The sequence below is a fragment of the Poecilia mexicana genome, unplaced genomic scaffold (genome assembly GCF_051168715.1).
Source record: "Poecilia mexicana isolate PSO_F unplaced genomic scaffold, ASM5116871v1 scaffold_18, whole genome shotgun sequence".
Classification (NCBI taxonomy): Eukaryota; Metazoa; Chordata; class Actinopteri; order Cyprinodontiformes; family Poeciliidae; genus Poecilia; species Poecilia mexicana.
Window position 1 is genome coordinate 19,375,646 of NW_028263387.1, and position 23,452 is coordinate 19,399,097.

Consider the following 23,452-nt stretch of genomic DNA (forward strand, 5'->3'; position numbering starts at 1 on the left):
TTCAATGACTGTAGGCTTGATATTCTCACTAAAGGAGCAGGAAAACCTCTTCACCCTCATTAACTCAAAATATGACAATAAGTCGAAATAAAAGTTTTGTCCCATGTCTTCTATTTGAAGGTCCGTGTACCGGCTGTCGGTGTTGTCCTGATGGCACAGTGTGCATCACCACCAATGGAGTTGCTGAATGCCTTGACGCCTGTGTGAATTACAATGTACTGAACGATGCCTGGCGTTCAACAGAGAACACAGAGAATACGTGGCACTGTGACCGGTACATTTACTGGAGTGGATGGTATCGCTTTTACTTGGGTCAGACCAACGCTCAGATTCCAGAGAAATGTGTAGGAGAGCAAAGATGTGGGACCTATGCTACTTTGTGGATAAATGGGACTCATCCACTCCAGCTTAATGAAACCGTAACTCGCGCTGTGTGTGACTCCTGGGGGGGTTCCTGCTGCTATTATCGCACACACACCATCCAGATCAAACGTTGCTATGGATACTACATCTACAAACTTCAACTGCCGATTTCATGCAATATGGCATATTGTACAGGTAATATTGTAATAGTATACAAAGTATTCAGAACTCTCTGTTTTCCTTTTACAACTAGGTAATTTTAATATGAATTTACACACACAACACGCAATTCACTCATTTCTATAAATTGTAGTTATTTCCTTAACCAAAGCCCAATGTCAAACACACGTCTTATGTTTTTTTTAAAACTAAGGCTTTATATTGTAATATATATTGTGTCTGTGTGTGTTAGAACCTCAACCCTTCAGAGTATCGACACAAGATGAGAGCAGCATCACTCTGCAGTGGAACAAGATCAACAACAGCAGCAGCAGCTTTATTCTGCAGTTTAACGGCACAGAGATAAACATCACTGCACCAGATGGAGATGGACCAGTGAACTACACAGTCTCATCTCTCACTGCTGGAACCAGATATACATTCACTCTCTTCACTGTGTTTGAAAATGTAAGAAACAGTGGAGAGCAACTGGGAGCTCTAACTGGTAAGATATTTAACTGCACAACGTAACTAATCACACCATCATTTCCTTTGGTTTTATCAAAAAAAATACATTTAGCTTATCATTCCTGAAAGCCTACAGAATGTAAAAATGGTTTGATTTCTCCTCTTTTTAATGCTTTTTATGCATGTACTTGGTACTGAGACAACACTTATAGACTCCAAACTGACCAACTTCTCTGTTAGTCATCAGTTCTGACAGAAACTCAGGAACAAATGCTTTTGTTTCCTCATGAAAAGATCACATTTTTTTCACCAGTACCTGAACAATCAGAGCACTTCTTGTTTTCAATTAGTACCTAAAACCTCTTAACCTTCACCCCTGGCAAATACATTGAGAAACAGAACACAGGCTTTCAGCTGATTAATTAGTTTATCATAAATATTCAGTCTTTCTATGTTTTAACCATTTTATATGAAATATGAACTGTGACTACAAAAATGAGATCCCAGTACAAACAGATTAATCAGGTTTTCTTCTCTTTTGGTGACTAAGCTCACCTTCAGAGACAGGAGAGCCAGAGCTTCTCTGCATCAAAAGCAGTCGGTTTATGGGTTCAGATTCTGATTAGTTTGTCTCCTGTGTCACTTTGTTTAGTTGACCTGAATGATGTTGATATCTGGACAGATTATATAGATGTTTGGAAAAAAAATAACATGATGCAGTTTTGTAAAGTGATAGGATGCAATGGAAAGATCAATGATGTTTAAAATGTAAATGACAGATATGATCTTTCATATATTCCCACTGCTCCTTTCTTGTTTAATTGACCTGGACATGTTTTCTTTCTGTAAGCTACAATTAAGATTCTGGCTACTAATAGACAAGAAAACCCAACTGCAACAATCTGAACTGATCATCTCCTTTTTTAAAACATCAGCTCCTCTGAATGCAGAAGGATTTATGAAGTCAGGACAAACTGACATCAGCATCACTCTGCAGTGGAACAAGATCAACAACAGCACCAGCTTTGTTCTGCTGTTTAATGGTGTGGAGACTTTCATCAGTGCCCCAGTTGCAGATGAACCAGTAAACTACACAGTCTCATCTCTCTCTCCTGCTACAAACTACACATTCACTCTCTTCTCTGTTCTTGACAACATCAGGAGCAGTGGCATCAACATTACTGCAGCTACTGGTAAGACTTTACATTTTATCATGAAAGAGAGACCTTTTTAACACCAACATGTTGTTAGTGGGGTGTGCTGTTTTGGCGCGGGGGTTAAATACGACCCACATATGGAGACCTTAGTCCTCGACATGGCTGTCACAGTTTCGATTCCTGGCCTGGTGACCTTTGCTTCATGTCTTCCACCTTTTCTCATTATCCACTTTCCTGCCAAATAAAGGCCACTAGAGGCATTAAAACAAAAATTATTTTAGTCTGTTGGTTGGTCATTGAACAAGACCATCTGCTATATAAAACTGTTAAAGACTCAGTAGGTAAAGTACAGGACTCGTATACGGTCTCAGTCTTCAACACAACTGCCACAAATTAAATCCTGGTTTTTAGACCATTGCTACATGTCCTCCTCCTCTCATTACCCAGTTTTCTGTTTGAAGACTGTTAAAGCCTTAAGAAATGACTCAAAAATGAGATACAACTTAAAGTCTCATTTGAAGGACAGTAAAGTCAGAAACATGTTTAGTGATCATTAACAGAATCAACATTTTCAATCAGAAACAAACTGAGATTTTTCTGTTCTTTGTCCAGAATTGAATCTGTTTTATCCATGTAGAGACAAACTTTAGTTGGAAAGCGACATGCAGCTGTCAGGCTGTCTGACTGATGAAAAGGATTTTATGTCTTTTAAGAATCTGCTAAAACCAGGAATTTAAGCTGAGGTTTATTTAACTCATAGTGAGGTGTGATTGCTTTTTTTATTATTTCAATGACTGTAGGCTTGATATTCTCACTAAAGGAGCAGGAAAACCTCTTCACCCTCATTAACTCAAAATATGACAATAAGTCGAAATAAAAGTTTTGTCCCATGTCTTCTATTTGAAGGTCCGTGTACCGGCTGTCGGTGTTGTCCTGATGGCACAGTGTGCATCACCACCAATGGAGTTGCTGAATGCCTTGACGCCTGTGTGAATTACAATGTACTGAACGATGCCTGGCGTTCAACAGAGAACACAGAGAATACGTGGCACTGTGACCGGTACATTTACTGGAGTGGATGGTATCGCTTTTACTTGGGTCAGACCAACGCTCAGATTCCAGAGAAATGTGTAGGAGAGCAAAGATGTGGGACCTATGCTACTTTGTGGATAAATGGGACTCATCCACTCCAGCTTAATGAAACCGTAACTCGCGCTGTGTGTGACTCCTGGGGGGGTTCCTGCTGCTATTATCGCACACACACCATCCAGATCAAACGTTGCTATGGATACTACATCTACAAACTTCAGCTGCCGATTTCATGCAATATGGCATATTGTACAGGTAATATTGTAATAGTATACAAAGTATTCAGAACTCTCTGTTTTCCTTTTACAACTAGGTAATTTTAATATGTATTTACACACCCAACACGCAATTCACTCATTTCTATAAATTGTAGTTATTTCCTTAACCAAAGCCCAATGTCAAACACACGTCTTATGTTTTTTTTAAAACTAAGGCTTTATATTGTAATATATATTGTGTCTGGGTGTGTTAGAACCTCAACCCTTCAGAGTATCGACACAAGATGAGAGCAGCATCACTCTGCAGTGGAACAAGATCAACAACAGCAGCAGCAGCTTTATTCTGCAGTTTAACGGCACAGAGATAAACATCACTGCACCAGATGGAGATGGACCAGTGAACTACACAGTCTCATCTCTCACTGCTGGAACCAGATACACATTCACTCTCTTCACTGTGTTTGAAAATGTGAGAAACAGTGGAGAGCAACTGGGAGCTCTAACTGGTAAGATATTTAACTGCACAACGTAACTTATCACACCATCATTTCCTTTGGTTTTATTTTGAGAAAAATACATTTAGCTTATCATCTCTGAAAGCCTACAGACTTTAAAAATGGTTTGATTTCTCCTCTTTTTAATGCTTTTTATGCATGTACTTGGTACTGAGACAACACTTATAGACTCCAAACTGACCAACTTCTCTGTTAGTCATCAGTTCTGACAGAAACTCAGGAACAAATGCTTATGTTTCCTCATGAAAAGATCACATTTTTTTCACCAGTACCTGAACAATCAGAGCACTTCTTGTTTTCAATTAGTACCTAAAACCTCTTAACCTTCACCCCTGGCAATACAATGAGAAACAGAACACAGGCTTTCAGCTGATTAATTAGTTTATCATAAATATTCAGTCTTTCTATGTTTTAACCATTTTATATGAAATATGAACTCTGACTACAAAAATGAGATCCCAGTACAAACAGATTAATCAGGTTTTCTTCTCTTTTGGTGACTAAGCTCACCTTCAGAGACAGGAGAGCCAGAGCTTCTCTGCATCAAAAGCAGTCGGCTTATGGGTTCAGATTCTGATTAGTTTGTCTCCTGTGTCACTTTGTTTACTTGACCTGAATGATGTTGATATCTGGACAGATTATATAGATGTTTGGAAAAAAAATAACATGATGCAGTTTTGTAAAGTGATAGGATGCAATGGAAAGATCAATGATGTTTAAAATGTAAATGACAGATATGATCTATCATATATTCCCACTGCTCCTTTCTTGTTTAATTGACCTGGACATGTTTTCTTTCTGTAAGCTACAATTAAGATTCTGGCTACTAATAGACAAGAAAACCCAACTGCAACAATCTGAACTGAACATCTCCTTTTTTAAAACATCAGCTCCTCTGAATGCAGAAGGATTTATGAAGTCGGGACAAACTGACATCAGCATCACTCTGCAGTGGAACAAGATCAACAACAGCACCAGCTTTGTTCTCCTGTTTAATGGTGTGGAGACTTTCCTCAGTGCCCCAGTTGCAGATGGACCAGTAACCCACACAGTCTCATCTCTCTCTCCTGCTACAAACTACACATTCACCCTTTTCTCTGTTCTTGACAACATCAGGAGCAGTGGCATCGACAGAGTTGCAGATACTGGTAAGACTTTACATTTTATCATGAAAGAGAGACCTTTTTAACACCAAAATGTTGTTAGTGGGGTGTGCTGTTTTGGCGCGGGGGTTAAATACGACCCACATATGGAGACCTTAGTCCTCGACATGGCTGTCACAGTTTCGATTCCTGGCCTGGTGACCTTTGCTTCATGTCTTCCACCTTTTCTCATTATCCACTTTCCTGCCAAATAAAGGCCACTAGAGGCAATAAAACAAAAATTATTTTAGTCTGTTGGTTGGTCATTGAACAAGACCATCTGCTATATAAAACTGTTAAAGACTCAGTAGGTAAAGTACAGGACTCGTATACGGTCTCAGTCTTCAACACAACTGCCACAAATTAAATCCTGGTTTTTAGACCATTGCTACATGTCCTCCTCCTCTCATTACCCAGTTTTCTGTTTGAAGACTGTTAAAGCCTTAAGAAATGACTCAAAAATGAGATACAACTTAAAGTCTCATTTGAAGGACAGTAAAGTCAGAAACATGTTTAGTGATCATTAACAGAATCAACATTTTCAATCAGAAACAAACTGAGATTTTTCTGTTCTTTGTCCAGAATTGAATCTGTTTTATCCATGTAGAGACAAACTTTAGTTGGAAAGCGACATGCAGCTGTCAGGCTGTCTGACTGATGAAAAGGATTTTATGTCTTTTAAGAATCTGCTAAAACCAGGAATTTAAGCTGAGGTTTATTTAACTCATAGTGAGGTGTGATTGCTTTTTTTATTATTTTCAATGACTGTAGGCTTGATATTCTCACTAAAGGAGCAGGAAAACCTCTTCACCCTCATTAACTCAAAATATGACAATAAGTCGAAATAAAAGTTTTGTCCCATGTCTTCTATTTGAAGGTCCGTGTACCGGCTGTCGGTGTTGTCCTGATGGCACAGTGTGCATCACCACCAATGGAGTTGCTGAATGCCTTGACGCCTGTGTGAATTACAATGTACTGAACGATGCCTGGCGTTCAACAGAGAACACAGAGAATACGTGGCACTGTGACCGGTACATTTACTGGAGTGGATGGTATCGCTTTTACTTGGGTCAGACCAACGCTCAGATTCCAGAGAAATGTGTAGGAGAGCAAAGATGTGGGACCTATGCTACTTTGTGGATAAATGGGACTCATCCACTCCAGCTTAATGAAACCGTAACTCGCGCTGTGTGTGACTCCTGGGGGGGTTCCTGCTGCTATTATCGCACACACACCATCCAGATCAAACGTTGCTATGGATACTACATCTACAAACTTCAGCTGCCGATTTCATGCAATATGGCATATTGTACAGGTAATATTGTAATAGTATACAAAGTATTCAGAACTCTCTGTTTTCCTTTTACAACTAGGTAATTTTAATATGTATTTACACACCCAACACGCAATTCACTCATTTCTATAAATTGTAGTTATTTCCTTAACCAAAGCCCAATGTCAAACACACGTCTTATGTTTTTTTTAAAACTAAGGCTTTATATTGTAATATATATTGTGTCTGGGTGTGTTAGAACCTCAACCCTTCAGAGTATCGACACAAGATGAGAGCAGCATCACTCTGCAGTGGAACAAGATCAACAACAGCAGCAGCAGCTTTATTCTGCAGTTTAACGGCACAGAGATAAACATCACTGCACCAGATGGAGATGGACCAGTGAACTACACAGTCTCATCTCTCACTGCTGGAACCAGATATACATTCACTCTCTTCACTGTGTTTGAAAATGTGAGAAACAGTGGAGAGCAACTGGGAGCTCTAACTGGTAAGATATTTAACTGCACAACGTAACTTATCACACCATCATTGCCTTTGGTTTTATTTTGAGAAAAATACATTTAGCTTATCATCTCTGAAAGCCTACAGACTTTAAAAATGGTTTGATTTCTCCTCTTTTTAATGCTTTTTATGCATGTACTTGGTACTGAGACAACACTTATAGACTCCAAACTGACCAACTTCTCTGTTAGTCATCAGTTTTAACAGAAACTCAGGAACAAATGCTTATGTTTCCTCATGAAAAGATCACATTTTTTTCACCAGTACCTGAACAATCAGAGCACTTCTTGTTTTCAATTAGTACCTAAAACCTCTTAACCTTCACCCCTGGCAAATACATTGAGAAACAGAACACAGGCTTTCAGCTGATTAATTAGTTTATCATAAATATTCAGTCTTTCTATGTTTTAACCATTTTATATGAAATATGAACTCTGACTACAAAAATGAGATCCCAGTACAAACAGATTAATCAGGTTTTCTTCTCTTTTGGTGACTAAGCTCACCTTCAGAGACAGGAGAGCCAGAGCTTCTCTGCATCAAAAGCAGTCGGCTTATGGGTTCAGATTCTGATTAGTTTGTCTCCTGTGTCACTTTGTTTACTTGACCTGAATGATGTTGATATCTGGACAGATTATATAGATGTTTGGAAAAAAAATAACATGATGCAGTTTTGTAAAGTGATAGGATGCAATGGAAAGATCAATGATGTTTAAAATGTAAATGACAGATATGATCTATCATATATTCCCACTGCTCCTTTCTTGTTTAATTGACCTGGACATGTTTTCTTTCTGTAAGCTACAATTAAGATTCTGGCTACTAATAGACAAGAAAACCCAACTGCAACAATCTGAACTGATCATCTCCTTTTTTAAAACATCAGCTCCTCTGAATGCAGAAGGATTTATGAAGTCGGGACAAACTGACATCAGCATCACTCTGCAGTGGAACAAGATCAACAACAGCACCAGCTTTGTTCTCCTGTTTAATGGTGTGGAGACTTTCATCAGTGCCCCAGTTGCAGATGGACCAGTAACCCACACAGTCTCATCTCTCTCTCCTGCTACAAACTACACATTCACTCTCTTCTCTGTTCTTGACAACATCAGGAGCAGTGGCATCGACATAGTTGCAGATACTGGTAAGACTTTACATTTTATCATGAAAGAGAGACCTTTTTAACACCAACATGTTGTTAGTGGGGTGTGCTGTTTTGGCGCGGGGGTTAAATACGACCCACATATGGAGACCTTAGTCCTCGACATGGCTGTCACAGTTTCGATTCCTGGCCTGGTGACCTTTGCTTCATGTCTTCCACCTTTTCTCATTATCCACTTTCCTGCCAAATAAAGGCCACTCGAGGCAATAAAACAAAAATTATTTTAGTCTGTTGGTTGGTCATTGAACAAGACCATCTGCTATATAAAACTGTTAAAGACTCAGTAGGTAAAGTACAGGACTCGTATACGGTCTCAGTCTTCAACACAACTGCCACAAATTAAATCCTGGTTTTTAGACCATTGCTACATGTCCTCCTCCTCTCATTACCCAGTTTTCTGTTTGAAGACTGTTAAAGCCTTAAGAAATGACTCAAAAATGAGATACAACTTAAAGTCTCATTTGAAGGACAGTAAAGTCAGAAACATGTTTAGTGATCATTAACAGAATCAACATTTTCAATCAGAAACAAACTGAGATTTTTCTGTTCTTTGTCCAGAATTGAATCTGTTTTATCCATGTAGAGACAAACTTTAGTTGGAAAGCGACATGCAGCTGTCAGGCTGTCTGACTGATGAAAAGGATTTTATGTCTTTTAAGAATCTGCTAAAACCAGGAATTTAAGCTGAGGTTTATTTAACTCATAGTGAGGTGTGATTGCTTTTTTTATTATTTTCAATGACTGTAGGCTTGATATTCTCACTAAAGGAGCAGGAAAACCTCTTCACCCTCATTAACTCAAAATATGACAATAAGTCGAAATAAAAGTTTTGTCCCATGTCTTCTATTTGAAGGTCCGTGTACCGGCTGTCGGTGTTGTCCTGATGGCACAGTGTGCATCACCACCAATGGAGTTGCTGAATGCCTTGACGCCTGTGTGAATTACAATGTACTGAACGATGCCTGGCGTTCAACAGAGAACACAGAGAATACGTGGCACTGTGACCGGTACATTTACTGGAGTGGATGGTATCGCTTTTACTTGGGTCAGACCAACGCTCAGATTCCAGAGAAATGTGTAGGAGAGCAAAGATGTGGGACCTATGCTACTTTGTGGATAAATGGGACTCATCCACTCCAGCTTAATGAAACCGTAACTCGCGCTGTGTGTGACTCCTGGGGGGGTTCCTGCTGCTATTATCGCACACACACCATCCAGATCAAACGTTGCTATGGATACTACATCTACAAACTTCAGCTGCCGATTTCATGCAATATGGCATATTGTACAGGTAATATTGTAATAGTATACAAAGTATTCAGAACTCTCTGTTTTCCTTTTACAACTAGGTAATTTTAATATGTATTTACACACCCAACACGCAATTCACTCATTTCTATAAATTGTAGTTATTTCCTTAACCAAAGCCCAATGTCAAACACACGTCTTATGTTTTTTTTAAAACTAAGGCTTTATATTGTAATATATATTGTGTCTGGGTGTGTTAGAACCTCAACCCTTCAGAGTATCGACACAAGATGAGAGCAGCATCACTCTGCAGTGGAACAAGATCAACAACAGCAGCAGCAGCTTTATTCTGCAGTTTAACGGCACAGAGATAAACATCACTGCACCAGATGGAGATGGACCAGTGAACTACACAGTCTCATCTCTCACTGCTGGAACCAGATATACATTCACTCTCTTCACTGTGTTTGAAAATGTGAGAAACAGTGGAGAGCAACTGGGAGCTCTAACTGGTAAGATATTTAACTGCACAACGTAACTAATCACACCATCATTTCCTTTGGTTTTATTTTGAGAAAAATACATTTAGCTTATCATCTCTGAAAGCCTACAGACTTTAAAAATGGTTTGATTTCTCCTCTTTTTAATGCTTTTTATGCATGTACTTGGTACTGAGACAACACTTATAGACTCCAAACTGACCAACTTCTCTGTTAGTCATCAGTTCTGACAGAAACTCAGGAACAAATGCTTTTGTTTCCTCATGAAAAGATCACATTTTTTTCACCAGTACCTGAACAATCAGAGCACTTCTTGTTTTCAATTAGTACCTAAAACCTCTTAACCTTCACCCCTGGCAAATACATTGAGAAACAGAACACAGGCTTTCAGCTGATTAATTAGTTTATCATAAATATTCAGTCTTTCTATGTTTTAACCATTTTATATGAAATATGAACTCTGACTACAAAAATGAGATCCCAGTACAAACAGATTAATCAGGTTTTCTTCTCTTTTGGTGACTAAGCTCACCTTCAGAGACAGGAGAGCCAGAGCTTCTCTGCATCAAAAGCAGTCGGCTTATGGGTTCAGATTCTGATTAGTTTGTCTCCTGTGTCACTTTGTTTACTTGACCTGAATGATGTTGATATCTGGACAGATTATATAGATGTTTGGAAAAAAAATAACATGATGCAGTTTTGTAAAGTGATAGGATGCAATGGAAAGATCAATGATGTTTAAAATGTAAATGACAGATATGATCTATCATATATTCCCACTGCTCCTTTCTTGTTTAATTGACCTGGACATGTTTTCTTTCTGTAAGCTACAATTAAGATTCTGGCTACTAATAGACAAGAAAACCCAACTGCAACAATCTGAACTGAACATCTCCTTTTTTAAAACATCAGCTCCTCTGAATGCAGAAGGATTTATGAAGTCGGGACAAACTGACATCAGCATCACTCTGCAGTGGAACAAGATCAACAACAGCACCAGCTTTGTTCTCCTGTTTAATGGTGTGGAGACTTTCATCAGTGCCCCAGTTGCAGATGGACCAGTAACCCACACAGTCTCATCTCTCTCTCCTGCTACAAACTACACATTCACCCTCTTCTCTGTTCTTGACAACATCAGGAGCAGTGGCATCAACATTGTTGCAGCTACTGGTAAGACTTTACATTTTATCATGAAAGAGAGACCTTTTTAACACCAAAATGTTGTTAGTGGGGTGTGCTGTTTTGGTGCGGGGGTTAAATACGACCCACATATGGAGACCTTAGTCCTCGATATTGCTGTCACAGGTTCGATTCCTGGCCTGGTGACCTTTGCTTCATGTCTTCCACCTTTTCTCATTATCCACTTTCCTGCCAAATTAAGGCCACTAGAGGCATTAAAACAAAAAAAATTATTTTAGTCTGTTGGTTGGTCATTGAACAAGACCATCTGCTAAATAAAACTGTTAAAGACTCAGTAGGCAAAGCACAGGACTCGTATACGGTCTCAGTCTTCAACACAACTGCCACAAATTAAATCCTGGTTTTTAGACCATTGCTACATGTCCTTCTCCTCTCATAACCCAGTTTTCTGTTTGAAGACTGTTAAAGCCTTAAGAAATGACTCAAAAATGAGATACAACTTAAAGTCTCATTTGAAGGACAGTAAAGTCAGAAACATGTTTAGTGATCATTAACAGGAATCAACATTTTCAATCAGAAACAAACTGAGATTTTTCTGTTCTTTGTCCAGAATTGAATCTGTTTTATCCATGTAGAGACAAACTTTAGTTGGAAAGCGACATGCAGCTGTCAGGCTGTCTGACTGATGAAAAGGATTTTATGTCTTTTAAGAATCTGCTAAAACGAAAGTTACGTATGTAACTACGGTTCTATGAATCCCGGATGACCGCCAGAGGGCGGTGCTGAAAGCACTGAATGTTCCTTTCGCGCATGCGCTGTTCGAGCAATAATGTCAACAGAGTCACACCTGTGACACATCGGATGATCAATCAGAGGCTATATAGCATGACGTCATCCGAGGCTCTGTTCCTACAGAATCTTCTCGCGAAATGCAAGGATTCTGAGTGACAGAGAATCTCTGGCGGTCATCCGGGATTCATAGAACCGTAGTTACATACGTAACTTTCGTTCTATTTCATCCCTACTGACCGCCAGAGGGCGGTGCTGAAAGCACTGAATGACTAATACCAGCAATGTCACAAGGAATCCTGAGCACATACCTCAATGAGGAGACCCAGAGGACCCCTGTAAAAGAACCTGGTCCAGAGACTGAGAGGAGGCCACATTCACATTGTAAAATCTAGTGAACGTGCTCGGAGAAGCCCATGACGCCGCAGCACATATAGCTTCCAGTGGAACCCCTCTCAAGGCTGCCCAGGAAGTGGAAACACTCCTGGTAGAGTGTGCCTTCACGCCAACTGGCTGGGGGCGATGCCCTGCAGTGTAGGCGTGGCAGATGACGTCCACGATCCAATGGGAGAGGCGCTGTTTGGACAGAGGACAACCTAATCTCGGGCCCCCATAACACAAGAAAAGCTGGTCCGAGCGCCTTATAGCAGCAGTGGCTGCAATATAGGCTTCCAGTGCCCTCACTGGGCACAGTAACTCAGAACTATCGTCAGCTTCCCCTGACGTAGGCTGAAAACCCGCCAACCTCAATGGTTGGTTACAATGAGAACGAGAAAGCACTTTAGGGACAAACGCCGGGTTTGGCCACAAGGTAACCCCAGAACCATCTGAACCCCATCTGAGACATGACGGGCTGACAGAGCATGTAGCTCACTGACCCTCTTAGCGGAGACAATAGCCAACAAAAAAGCCGTTTTACATGACACCCATTTGAGGTCTGTATGAACCAAAGGCTCAAATGGATGGCGGCACAGAGCACTGAGGACCAAGGACAGGTCCCAAACTGGTGCTCGCGGAATTGTTGGCAGGTGCAGCCTACGAGCACCACGCAAAAAAAGAGAAACCAGCTTATGGCTCCCCACTGTACAGCCATCAACGTCAGCATGACAAGATGATATAGCCGCTACATATACCTTAAGCGTCGAAGGAGAGCGTCCCCCATCAAGAAGCGACTGAAGAAATTCCAAAATAGTGGGAACCAGACAGGTTACTGGATCAGTATTGTGGGCAGAGCACCACTGGGAAAACAGACGCCATCTGTTTTCATATTGCTGACGAGTGGAGAATGCCCTGGCACTCAAAATAGTGTGCCTGACAGGACCTGAATACCCAGTCAGCTGCTGTTCAAGTCTCCCAGTGGCCACACCCACAGCCGGAGGCGTTGAGGGTCGGGATGCCATATCTGACCCCCCAACTGAGACAGTAAATCCCTCCTGGTCGGAAGACACCATGGGACACCATGACACAGACTCCGTAGAAGAGGGAACCATGGCCGTGCCGGCCAAAATGGAGCCACCAGCAACATCCTGTGGCCCTCCTCGAGAACCCTCTCAAGAGTCGGCCATATCAGGGAAAAGGGGGGGAAGGCATATAGGAGGTCTCTTGGCCAAGGATGGGCCAAGGCGGCCTGGCCCAGCGCACCTGCCGCCCCTGTAAGGGAAAACCATAGAGGGCAATGAGTCGACTCCTCCGTGGCGAACAGGTCGACTTCTGCCTGACCAAAAAGGTCCCAGATCAGGCGAACTATATCGCTGTGGAGGGACCACTCTCCTGGAGCCGGCGCCTGTCGGGAAAGGGAGTCTGCTACCTGGTTGTGCAGCCCTGGCAAGTACACCGCCCGCAGGGTGGATAGGTGAACAGACGCCCATTCCAGGAGATCCTGGGACTCCTTCAGAAGCTGTGCTGACCTGGTGCCACCTTGGTGGTTGATGTGGTAGACAACAGAGGTGTTGTCTGACCGAATCAGGACATGCCTCCCCTGCAGGTGGGGCAAAAAGTGCCTGAGAGCCAAATGCACAGCATGCAGCTCAAATACATTTATATGTTTGGAGCGATCCTGTGGACACCAGCGGCCCTGGACCGCCCTGTGTTGCCACACAGCACCCCATCCCATGGAGCTGGCATCTGTCGTGACCACCTCCCTGCGATACACAACCACCCCCATGGACACGCCCCTGGACAAGTAGGCCCTGTCTCTCCATGGACTCAGGGCACGAAGACATGGCCACGTTACCACAAGTTTGCGATGCCTGTGTAGTCTTGCATCCAGGCGCCAGCTGTTGATCCACCTCTGCAAAGGGCGCAAAGACAGCAGACCTAAGGGCACAACCCGGGTAACTGATGTTAGTTTGCCCAGCAGCCGCAGGAAGACGATGTAAGAAAGCTGCCTGCCCAGCCTGAATCGACTCACCAGTCGGAGAATGCCATCCACCCTCTGGACAGATGGGTAGGCTGTCATGGAGGGAGAATCCAAAACCACCCCAAGAAAAGTGGTTGTCTGTGAAGGAATCAGACAGCTCTTCTCCAAGTTCACCCTGAGGCCCAACCGGGACACATGAGCGAGCAGGCGACTCGCATCGCGAGATGCCTGCTCCCGAGACGGGGCGCAGAGAAGCCAGTCGTCGAGGTATGGCAGAACCTTCATACCTTGGGCCTGCAGAGGAGAGAGGGCCGCCTTCATGCACCGAGTGAACACCCTCGGGGACAGTGAGAGGCCGAACGGGAGCACACGGAACTGCCAGTGGCGACCCCGATAGGCAAACCTGAGAAAGCGACAATGTTCCGCCGCAATAGGTACATGAAAGTACGCATCTGCAAGGTCGATTGATGTAAACCATTCTCCCTTTGTCACAGCCCGCAAAACCTCTGCCGTTGTGAGCATGTGAAAAGGCAGGACCTTTAAACACTGATTGAGTCCCCTGAGATCTAAAATGGGACGAAATCCGCCCGTCTTTTTTGGCACGAGAAAATACGTTGAATAGTAGCCTCTGGGTTGCCGCAGAGGATCCACTGCCTCGATTGCACCCTTGGACAGGAGGGCGGAAAGCTCCTGGTCCAGGGCTTGCGCTTTCACCGGGTCGGCAATGACGGTCACCCTGACCCGGTGTGAGATGTGAGGCCGCCGTCGGAATTGTAGCCGGTAACCATGGGTCAGAGTGGCAACCACCCATGGATCCACAGCGAGAGCAGCCCAGTAACTGAGCTGCTGATGAGAAAAATATCCGACGGCCGGCCTGGTGGCCTCACTTTCTCTTCCCCCGACCCCTAGGTGGTCTGGGGGGGCGGTGGCCAACGTCTGCGGCCCGGGTGTGTCTGGTCGGTTGGCGGACCAGCTCACGAAAGTCCCTGCTGGATCTCCGCTCTACATGACGAGGGTAAGACCCACCAGGTCGAGCAGAACCCTGAGGCAGTGGCCGAATACTGGGGCCAGCCGCTGGGCGCCCTGGATTACGATGAGGAGGGGGCATACCTCTGCTGAGGCCTGAAAGCTGTTCTCTAGTCTGCCGCGCCTGAACGGTTCGATCCAGCGCTTCCAAGGCAGCAGAACCGAACAACTCCCCTGGCACAACAGGAACACTGCGGAGGGTCCTACGGCACGCTTCAGTCAACGTGGACTGAGCCAGCCAGACCTGTCGGCGAGCCTGGACCAGAAAAGACATCACACGCCCAAGTTCCCTGGACATCAATGCAAAGGCCTGAAGCGCTGCATCGCTAAAGCCAACAGCTGCATCTGCCCCACCGGTATCCTGAAGGGATGCAGAAAGGGCAAACATGAGGTGCGCCAAGGAATTGCCAAGGCGGCCGGCACGTGCTCCAGCATTATACGCCTTACAGAGGAAGTCATCTGTAATACGACATTGAGCCCGCGGGCACCGAACATCATCACGCAGTGCTTCATCTGGAGACACGATGAGCGAAGCAACAGCAGGTTCAACCGCAGGCATGCGGTCCAAGCCCGCCTTGACCGACTCATGCATAGCTGCCAATGCTCGACCATCTGGGGAGAGATTCGAAAAGGCTTTAGGGTCCCGCCAACAAGCATGTAACTCCCTGAGGTACTCCTCCGATGGAGGGACAGAAAAGGGAGTAGGGCCTCGGCCACGCCTGAAAAAGGCACTGCCAGGAGCAGACTCCACCTCTTGCGGGACATCCAGCTGCAGTTGTCTCAAGGCCATACGCATGATGTCTCGTATTGAGCTGTCACCAGCCCCACTAGCTACACTCTGAGATGAAGAGTGCGAGCCAGTCTCCGAAGCGCGAGACGACTGTGCCTCCTCTTCCTCATTCCCAAAGTGAGAGGCAGAGGCAGCCAAAGACAGCACATCGTCCTCCACAGCCAACTCTGGCATAGGTGGGGAAGGGAACCAAGTCAGGGGAGCCTCCACCTGACGTACTTGAAAAAGGGATTTCATCTCCGCCAACTCTGCAGACAACCGCTCAACCCTTGTGGAAAGACCTTGGTCAGACTTAGCTCGCTTCTTCTTAGGAGGAGCCACAGAGGCTGTGGCCTCAGCCCTGCGCTTAGAGCGTCTAGGCACGGCCACCTGCCCAGAAGGTGGAAGGTCATGTCCACACTCAGGGCGTAACTGGGCCAGTCGAGCCACCTTCACTGCATGGGGCATGTAGCTGCAGTTCATGCAGGGATTATCCGACAGGGCCTCAACCAGGTGATCATGCCCGAGGCAGGCAGGGCACAGGTCATGACCATCATCTGCCTGAAGCACAGCTCCACAATCCGAACAACAGTGGGAGCTGTCCATGTCCAGAATAAAGGAAAAAACTAAACTGGGAGAGGGGAGCGAAAACGCTGCCGTCACCAATTAAGCAGCAAACGAAGAACAGGCAAGGCCAGCACAAAGCTACGATCACAAAATTAGCTGAAATTGGGAGAGGGGGCGAGACGCTACCGTCACCAATTACAGAAAAGACCAGCAGACGCGGTCAGCAACGTCCAGTATAGGACGGAGAAAAAAAGAAAAAAGAGGCTGACGCCGTCAGCCACGTCCGGACAGGACAAGATTCCACATAAAACTGGGAGAGGGGACAAAAAAGGTTCCCGTCACCAATCAAAGTATTAACAAACCGCTTACAAGGTAGCTAAAATTGGGAGAAGGGGCGAGACGCTACCGTCACCAATTAAAGCCAACCGTCAAACTTAGAAAGGCTAACACCGTTAGCTAAACTCCAACAGGTTTACAAACACAGTAGGGCTAAGCTGTGAGTTGGGAGAGGAGGCGGAAACGCTGTCATCACCAACAAACAGTTCCGTAAATGAAGATCCGTCGCAGCCCTCGGAGGGCGATACCCCGCAACTCCGGCCAACAGGCAGTCGGGCGTCCAACGACGGCAAAAGATTCAGAAATCCAAAAAGGCTGATGCCATACGAAACGAACCGCACGCGAGAAGAAAAGAGGAACAGAGCCTCGGATGACGTCATGCTATATAGCCTCTGATTGATCATCCGATGTGTCACAGGTGTGACTCTGTTGACATTATTGCTCGAACAGCGCATGCGCGAAAGGAACATTCAGTGCTTTCAGCACCGCCCTCTGGCGGTCAGTAGGGATGAAATAGAACCAGGAATTTAAGCTGAGGTTTATTTAACTCATAGTGAGGTGTGATTGCTTTTTTTATTATTTTCAATGACTGTAGGCTTGATATTCTCACTAAAGGAGCAGGAAAACCTCTTCACCCTCATTAACTCAAAATATGACAATAAGTCGAAATAAAAGTTTTGTCCCATGTCTTCTATTTGAAGGTCCGTGTACCGGCTGTCGGTGTTGTCCTGATGGCACAGTGTGCATCACCACCAATGGAGTTGCTGAATGCCTTGACGCCTGTGTGAATTACAATGTACTGAACGATGCCTGGCGTTCAACAGAGAACACAGAGAATACGTGGCACTGTGACCGGTACATTTACTGGAGTGGATGGTATCGCTTTTACTTGGGTCAGACCAACGCTCAGATTCCAGAGAAATGTGTAGGAGAGCAAAGATGTGGGACCTATGCTACTTTGTGGATAAATGGGACTCATCCACTCCAGCTTAATGAAACCGTAACTCGCGCTGTGTGTGACTCCTGGGGGGGTTCCTGCTGCTATTATCGCACACACACCATCCAGATCAAACGTTGCTATGGATACTACATCTACAAACTTCAACTGCCGATTTCATGCAATATGGCATATTGTACAGGTAATATTGTAATAGTATACAAAGTATTCAGAACTCTCTGTTTTCCTTTTACAACTAGGTAATTTTAATATGAATTTACACACACAACACGCAATTCACTCATTTCTATAAATTGTAGTTATTTCCTTAACCAAAGCCCAATGTCAAACACACGTCTTATGTTTTTTTTAAAACTAAGGCTTTATATTGTAATATATATTGTGTCTGTGTGTGTTAGAACCTCAACCCTTCAGAGTATCGACACAAGATGAGAGCAGCATCACTCTGCAGTGGAACAAGATCAACAACAGCAGCAGCAGCTTTATTCTGCAGTTTAACGGCACAGAGATAAACATCACTGCACCAGATGGAGATGGACCAGTGAACTACACAGTCTCATCTCTCACTGCTGGAACCAGATATACATTCACTCTCTTCACTGTGTTTGAAAATGTGAGAAACAGTGGAGAGCAACTGGGAGCTCTAACTGGTAAGATATTTAACTGCACAACGTAACTTATCACACCATCATTTCCTTTGGTTTTATTTTGAGAAAAATACATTTAGCTTATTATCTCTGAAAGCCTACAGACTTTAAAAATGGTTTGATTTCTCCTCTTTTTAATGCTTTTTATGCATGTACTTGGTACTGAGACAACACTTATAGACTCCAAACTCACCAACTTCTCTGTTAGTCATCAGTTTTAACAGAAACTCAGGAACAAATGCTTATGTTTCCTCATGAAAAGATCACATTTTTTTCACCAGTACCTGAACAATCAGAGCACTTCTTGTTTTCAATTAGTACCTAAAACCTCTTAACCTTCACCCCTGGCAAATACAATGAGAAACAGAACACAGGCTTTCAGCTGATTAATTAGTTTATCATAAATATTCAGTCTTTCTATGTTTTAACCATTTTATATGAAATATGAACTCTGACTACAAAAATGAGATCCCAGTACAAACAGATTAATCAGGTTTTCTTCTCTTTTGGTGACTAAGCTCACCTTCAGAGACAGGAGAGCCAGAGCTTCTCTGCATCAAAAGCAGTCAGCTTATGGGTTCAGATTCTGATTAGTTTGTCTCCTGTGTCACTTTGTTTACTTGACCTGAATGATGTTGATATCTGGACAGATTATATAGATGTTTGGAAAAAAAATATCATGATGCAGTTTTGTAAAGTGATAGGATCCAATGGAAAGATCAATGATGTTTAAAATGTAAATGACAGATATGATCTAACATATATTCCCACTGCTCCTTTCTTGTTTAATTGACCTGGACATGTTTTCTTTCTGTAAGCTACAATTAAGATTCTGGCTACTAATAGACAAGAAAACCCAACTGCAACAATCTGAACTGAACATCTCCTTTTTTAAAACATCAGCTCCTCTGAATGCAGAAGGATTTATGAAGTCAGGACAAACTGACATCAGCATCACTCTGCAGTGGAACAAGATCAACAACAGCACCAGCTTTGTTCTGCTGTTTAATGGTGTGGAGACTTTCATCAGTGCCCCAGTTGCAGATGAACCAGTGACCCACACAGTCTCATCTCTCTCTCCTGCTACAAACTACACATTCACCCTCTTCTCTGTTCTTGACAACATCAGGAGCAGTGGCATCAACATTGTTGCAGCTACTGGTAAGACTTTACATTTTATCATGAAAGAGAGACCTTTTTAACACCAAAATGTTGTTAGTGGGGTGTGCTGTTTTGGCGCGGGGGTTAAATACGACCCACATATGGAGACCTTAGTCCTCGACATGGCTGTCACAGTTTCGATTCCTGGCCTGGTGACCTTTGCTTCATGTCTTCCACCTTTTCTCATTATCCACTTTCCTGCCAAATAAAGGCCACTAGAGGCAATAAAACAAAAATTATTTTAGTCTGTTGGTTGGTCATTGAACAAGACCATCTGCTATATAAAACTGTTAAAGACTCAGTAGGTAAAGTACAGGACTCGTATACGGTCTCAGTCTTCAACACAACTGCCACAAATTAAATCCTGGTTTTTAGACCATTGCTACATGTCCTCCTCCTCTCATAACCCAGTTTTCTGTTTGAAGACTGTTAAAGCCTTAAGAAATGACTCAAAAATGAGATACAACTTAAAGTCTCATTTGAAGGACAGTAAAGTCAGAAACATGTTTAGTGATCATTAACAGAATCAACATTTTCAATCAGAAACAAACTGAGATTTTTCTGTTCTTTGTCCAGAATTGAATCTGTTTTATCCATGTAGAGACAAACTTTAGTTGGAAAGCGACATGCAGCTGTCAGGCTGTCTGACTGATGAAAAGGATTTTATGTCTTTTAAGAATCTGCTAAAACCAGGAATTTAAGCTGAGGTTTATTTAACTCATAGTGAGGTGTGATTGCTTTTTTTATTATTTTCAATGACTGTAGGCTTGATATTCTCACTAAAGGAGCAGGAAAACCTCTTCACCCTCATTAACTCAAAATATGACAATAAGTCGAAATAAAAGTTTTGTCCCATGTCTTCTATTTGAAGGTCCGTGTACCGGCTGTCGGTGTTGTCCTGATGGCACAGTGTGCATCACCACCAATGGAGTTGCTGAATGCCTTGACGCCTGTGTGAATTACAATGTACTGAACGATGCCTGGCGTTCAACAGAGAACACAGAGAATACGTGGCACTGTGACCGGTACATTTACTGGAGTGGATGGTATCGCTTTTACTTGGGTCAGACCAACGCTCAGATTCCAGAGAAATGTGTAGGAGAGCAAAGATGTGGGACCTATGCTACTTTGTGGATAAATGGGACTCATCCACTCCAGCTTAATGAAACCGTAACTCGCGCTGTGTGTGACTCCTGGGGGGGTTCCTGCTGCTATTATCGCACACACACCATCCAGATCAAACGTTGCTATGGATACTACATCTACAAACTTCAGCTGCCGATTTCATGCAATATGGCATATTGTACAGGTAATATTGTAATAGTATACAAAGTATTCAGAACTCTCTGTTTTCCTTTTACAACTAGGTAATTTTAATATGTATTTACACACACAACACGCAATTCACTCATTTCTATAAATTGTAGTTATTTCCTTAACCAAAGCCCAATGTCAAACACACGTCTTATGTTTTTTTTAAAACTAAGGCTTTATATTGTAATATATATTGTGTCTGTGTGTGTTAGAACCTCAACCCTTCAGAGCTCAACCCTTCAGAGTATCGACACAAGATGAGAGCAGCATCACTCTGCAGTGGAACAAGATCAACAACAACAGCAGCAGCTTTATTCTGCAGTTTAACGGCACAGAGATAAACATCACTGCACCAGATGGAGATGGACCAGTGAACTACACAGTCTCATCTCTCACTGCTGGAACCAGATATACATTCACTCTCTTCACTGTGTTTGAAAATGTGAGAAACAGTGGAGAGCAACTGGGAGCTCTAACTGGTAAGATATTTAACTGCACAACGTAACTAATCACACCATCATTTCCTTTGGTTTTATTTTGAGAAAAATACATTTAGCTTATCATCTCTGAAAGCCTACAGACTTTTAAAATGTTTTGATTTCTCCTCTTTTTAAAGCTTTTTATGCTTGTACTTGGTACTGAGACAACACTTATAGACTCCAAACTGACCAACTTCTCTGTTAGCCATCAGTTTTAACAGAAACTCAGGAACAAATGCTTATGTTTCCTCATGAAAAGATCACATTTTTTTCACCAGTACCTGAACAATCAGAGCACTTCTTGTTTTCAATTAGTACCTAAAACCTCTTAACCTTCACCCCTGGCAATACAATGAGAAACAGAACACAGGCTTTCAGCTGATTAATTAGTTTATCATAAATATTCAGTCTTTCTATGTTTTAACCATTTTATATGAAATATGAACTGTGACTACAAAACTGAGATCCCAGTACAAACAGATTAATCAGGTTTTCTTCTCTTTTGGTGACTAAGCTCACCTTCAGAGACAGGAGAGCCAGAGCTTCTCTGCATCAAAAGCAGTCAGCTTATGGGTTCAGATTCTGATTAGTTTGTCTCCTGTGTCACTTTGTTTAGTTGACCTGAATGATGTTGATATCTGGACAGATTATATAGATGTTTGGAAACAACATTATGTAGTTTTGTAATGTGAAAAGATGCAATGGAAAGATCAATTTTGACACAGATGATCTATCATATATTCCCATTGCCCTCTGCTTGTTTAATTGACCTGGACATGTTTTCTTTCTGTAAGCTACAATTAAGATCCTGGCTACTAATAGACAAGAAAACCCAACTGCAACAATCTGAACTGAACATCTCTTTTTTTTTTTTTTTTTTAAAAATCAGCTCCTCGAAACGCAGAAGGATTTATGAAGTTAGAGCAAGATGACGGCAGCATCACTCTGCAGTGGAACAAGATCAACAACAGCACCAGCTTTGTTCTCCTGTTTAATGGTGTGGAGACTTTCATCAGTGCCCCAGTTGCAGATGAACCAGTAACCCACACAGTCTCATCTCTCTCTCCTGCTACAAACTACACATTCACCCTCTTCTCTGTTCTTGACAACATCAGGAGCAGTGGCATCGACATTATTGCAGCTACTGGTAAGACTTTACATTTTATTAATAAAAAGAGACTTTTTAACATCAAAATGTTGTTAATTGGGGTGTGCTGTGGTGGCGCAGGCGTTAAAGACGACCCACATATGGAGGCCCTACTCCCTGATGTCGCTGTCACAGGTTGGATTTCCGGCCTGGTGACACTTGCCACATGTCTTCCCCCTTCTCTCATTATTCACTGTCAAATAAAGGCCATTAAACATAATAGAAAAGTAAAACAAAAATTCTGTTAATCTGCAGTCTGTTGGTTGGTCATTGAACAAGACCATCTACCATCTACTAGACTCAGCAGCACCGTGGTAAAGCACAGGACTCATATGGTCTCAGTGTTCAATACAACTGTCAGATTCGAGTCCCAGTTTCTTGACCATTGCTACATGTCCTCCACCTCTCATGACCCAGTTTTCTTTTTGAAGACTGTTAAAGCCTTAAGAAACTACTCAAAAATCTGCTATGGAGCAACTAAATAAAGAGTCTCATTTGAAGGACAGCAAAGTAAAAAAAAACATGTTTAGTGGTCATTAAAATTTATAATAGAATCAACATTTTGAAACAGAAATGGACTGTGAGATTTTTCTGCTGTTTGTCCAGAGCAGGATTTGTTTAGTCCACGTAGAGATAAACTGCAATTGGAAAGCAGCATGTAGCTGTAAGGCTGGAACAGGTAGTCTGGCTGATTAAAAGGATTTAATGCCTATTAAGAATCTGCCAAAACCAGGACTTAAAGCTGAGGTTTATTTAACTCATAGTGAGGTGTGATTTTTTTTTCTTTTTTTATGATTTTCTCTGACTGTAGTCATGATATTCTCACTAAAGTTGCAGGAAAACCTCTTCACCCTCTTTAACTCAAAATATGACAATAAGTCGAAATAAAAACAAAAGTATTTTGTGTCTTTAGACTCATAATGTTTATCTTCTGTTTTGTC

At 42.7% G+C, this 23,452-nt stretch overlaps 2 protein-coding genes across 2 annotated transcripts in view; both read left to right on the forward strand.

The window, feature by feature from the left end:
* LOC106905959 (uncharacterized) overlaps window positions 1-23,452 on the forward strand; it is an 80,772-nt gene that overhangs the window by 45,629 nt on the left and 11,691 nt on the right. Inside the window, exons 24-38 of the mRNA XM_088015506.1 lie at window positions 776-1,027; window positions 1,926-1,953; window positions 3,725-3,960; window positions 4,860-5,117; window positions 6,644-6,895; window positions 7,796-8,053; window positions 8,925-9,362; window positions 9,580-9,831; window positions 10,732-10,989; window positions 17,507-17,944; window positions 18,162-18,413; window positions 19,314-19,571; window positions 20,443-20,880; window positions 21,098-21,364; window positions 22,254-22,511. Of these exons, the coding sequence (XP_087871632.1) occupies window positions 776-1,027; window positions 1,926-1,953; window positions 3,725-3,960; window positions 4,860-5,117; window positions 6,644-6,895; window positions 7,796-8,053; window positions 8,925-9,362; window positions 9,580-9,831; window positions 10,732-10,989; window positions 17,507-17,944; window positions 18,162-18,413; window positions 19,314-19,571; window positions 20,443-20,880; window positions 21,098-21,364; window positions 22,254-22,511 (4,143 nt within the window). The remainder of the gene's footprint in view (window positions 1-775; window positions 1,028-1,925; window positions 1,954-3,724; window positions 3,961-4,859; window positions 5,118-6,643; window positions 6,896-7,795; window positions 8,054-8,924; window positions 9,363-9,579; window positions 9,832-10,731; window positions 10,990-17,506; window positions 17,945-18,161; window positions 18,414-19,313; window positions 19,572-20,442; window positions 20,881-21,097; window positions 21,365-22,253; window positions 22,512-23,452) is intronic.
* Window positions 1,905-23,452, forward strand: part of LOC106905958 (uncharacterized) — a 56,293-nt gene continuing 34,745 nt past the window's right edge. The window contains exon 1 of the mRNA XM_088015499.1: window positions 1,905-2,183. Coding sequence (XP_087871625.1) covers window positions 1,949-2,183 — 235 coding nt within the window. The 5' untranslated portion in view covers window positions 1,905-1,948. The remainder of the gene's footprint in view (window positions 2,184-23,452) is intronic.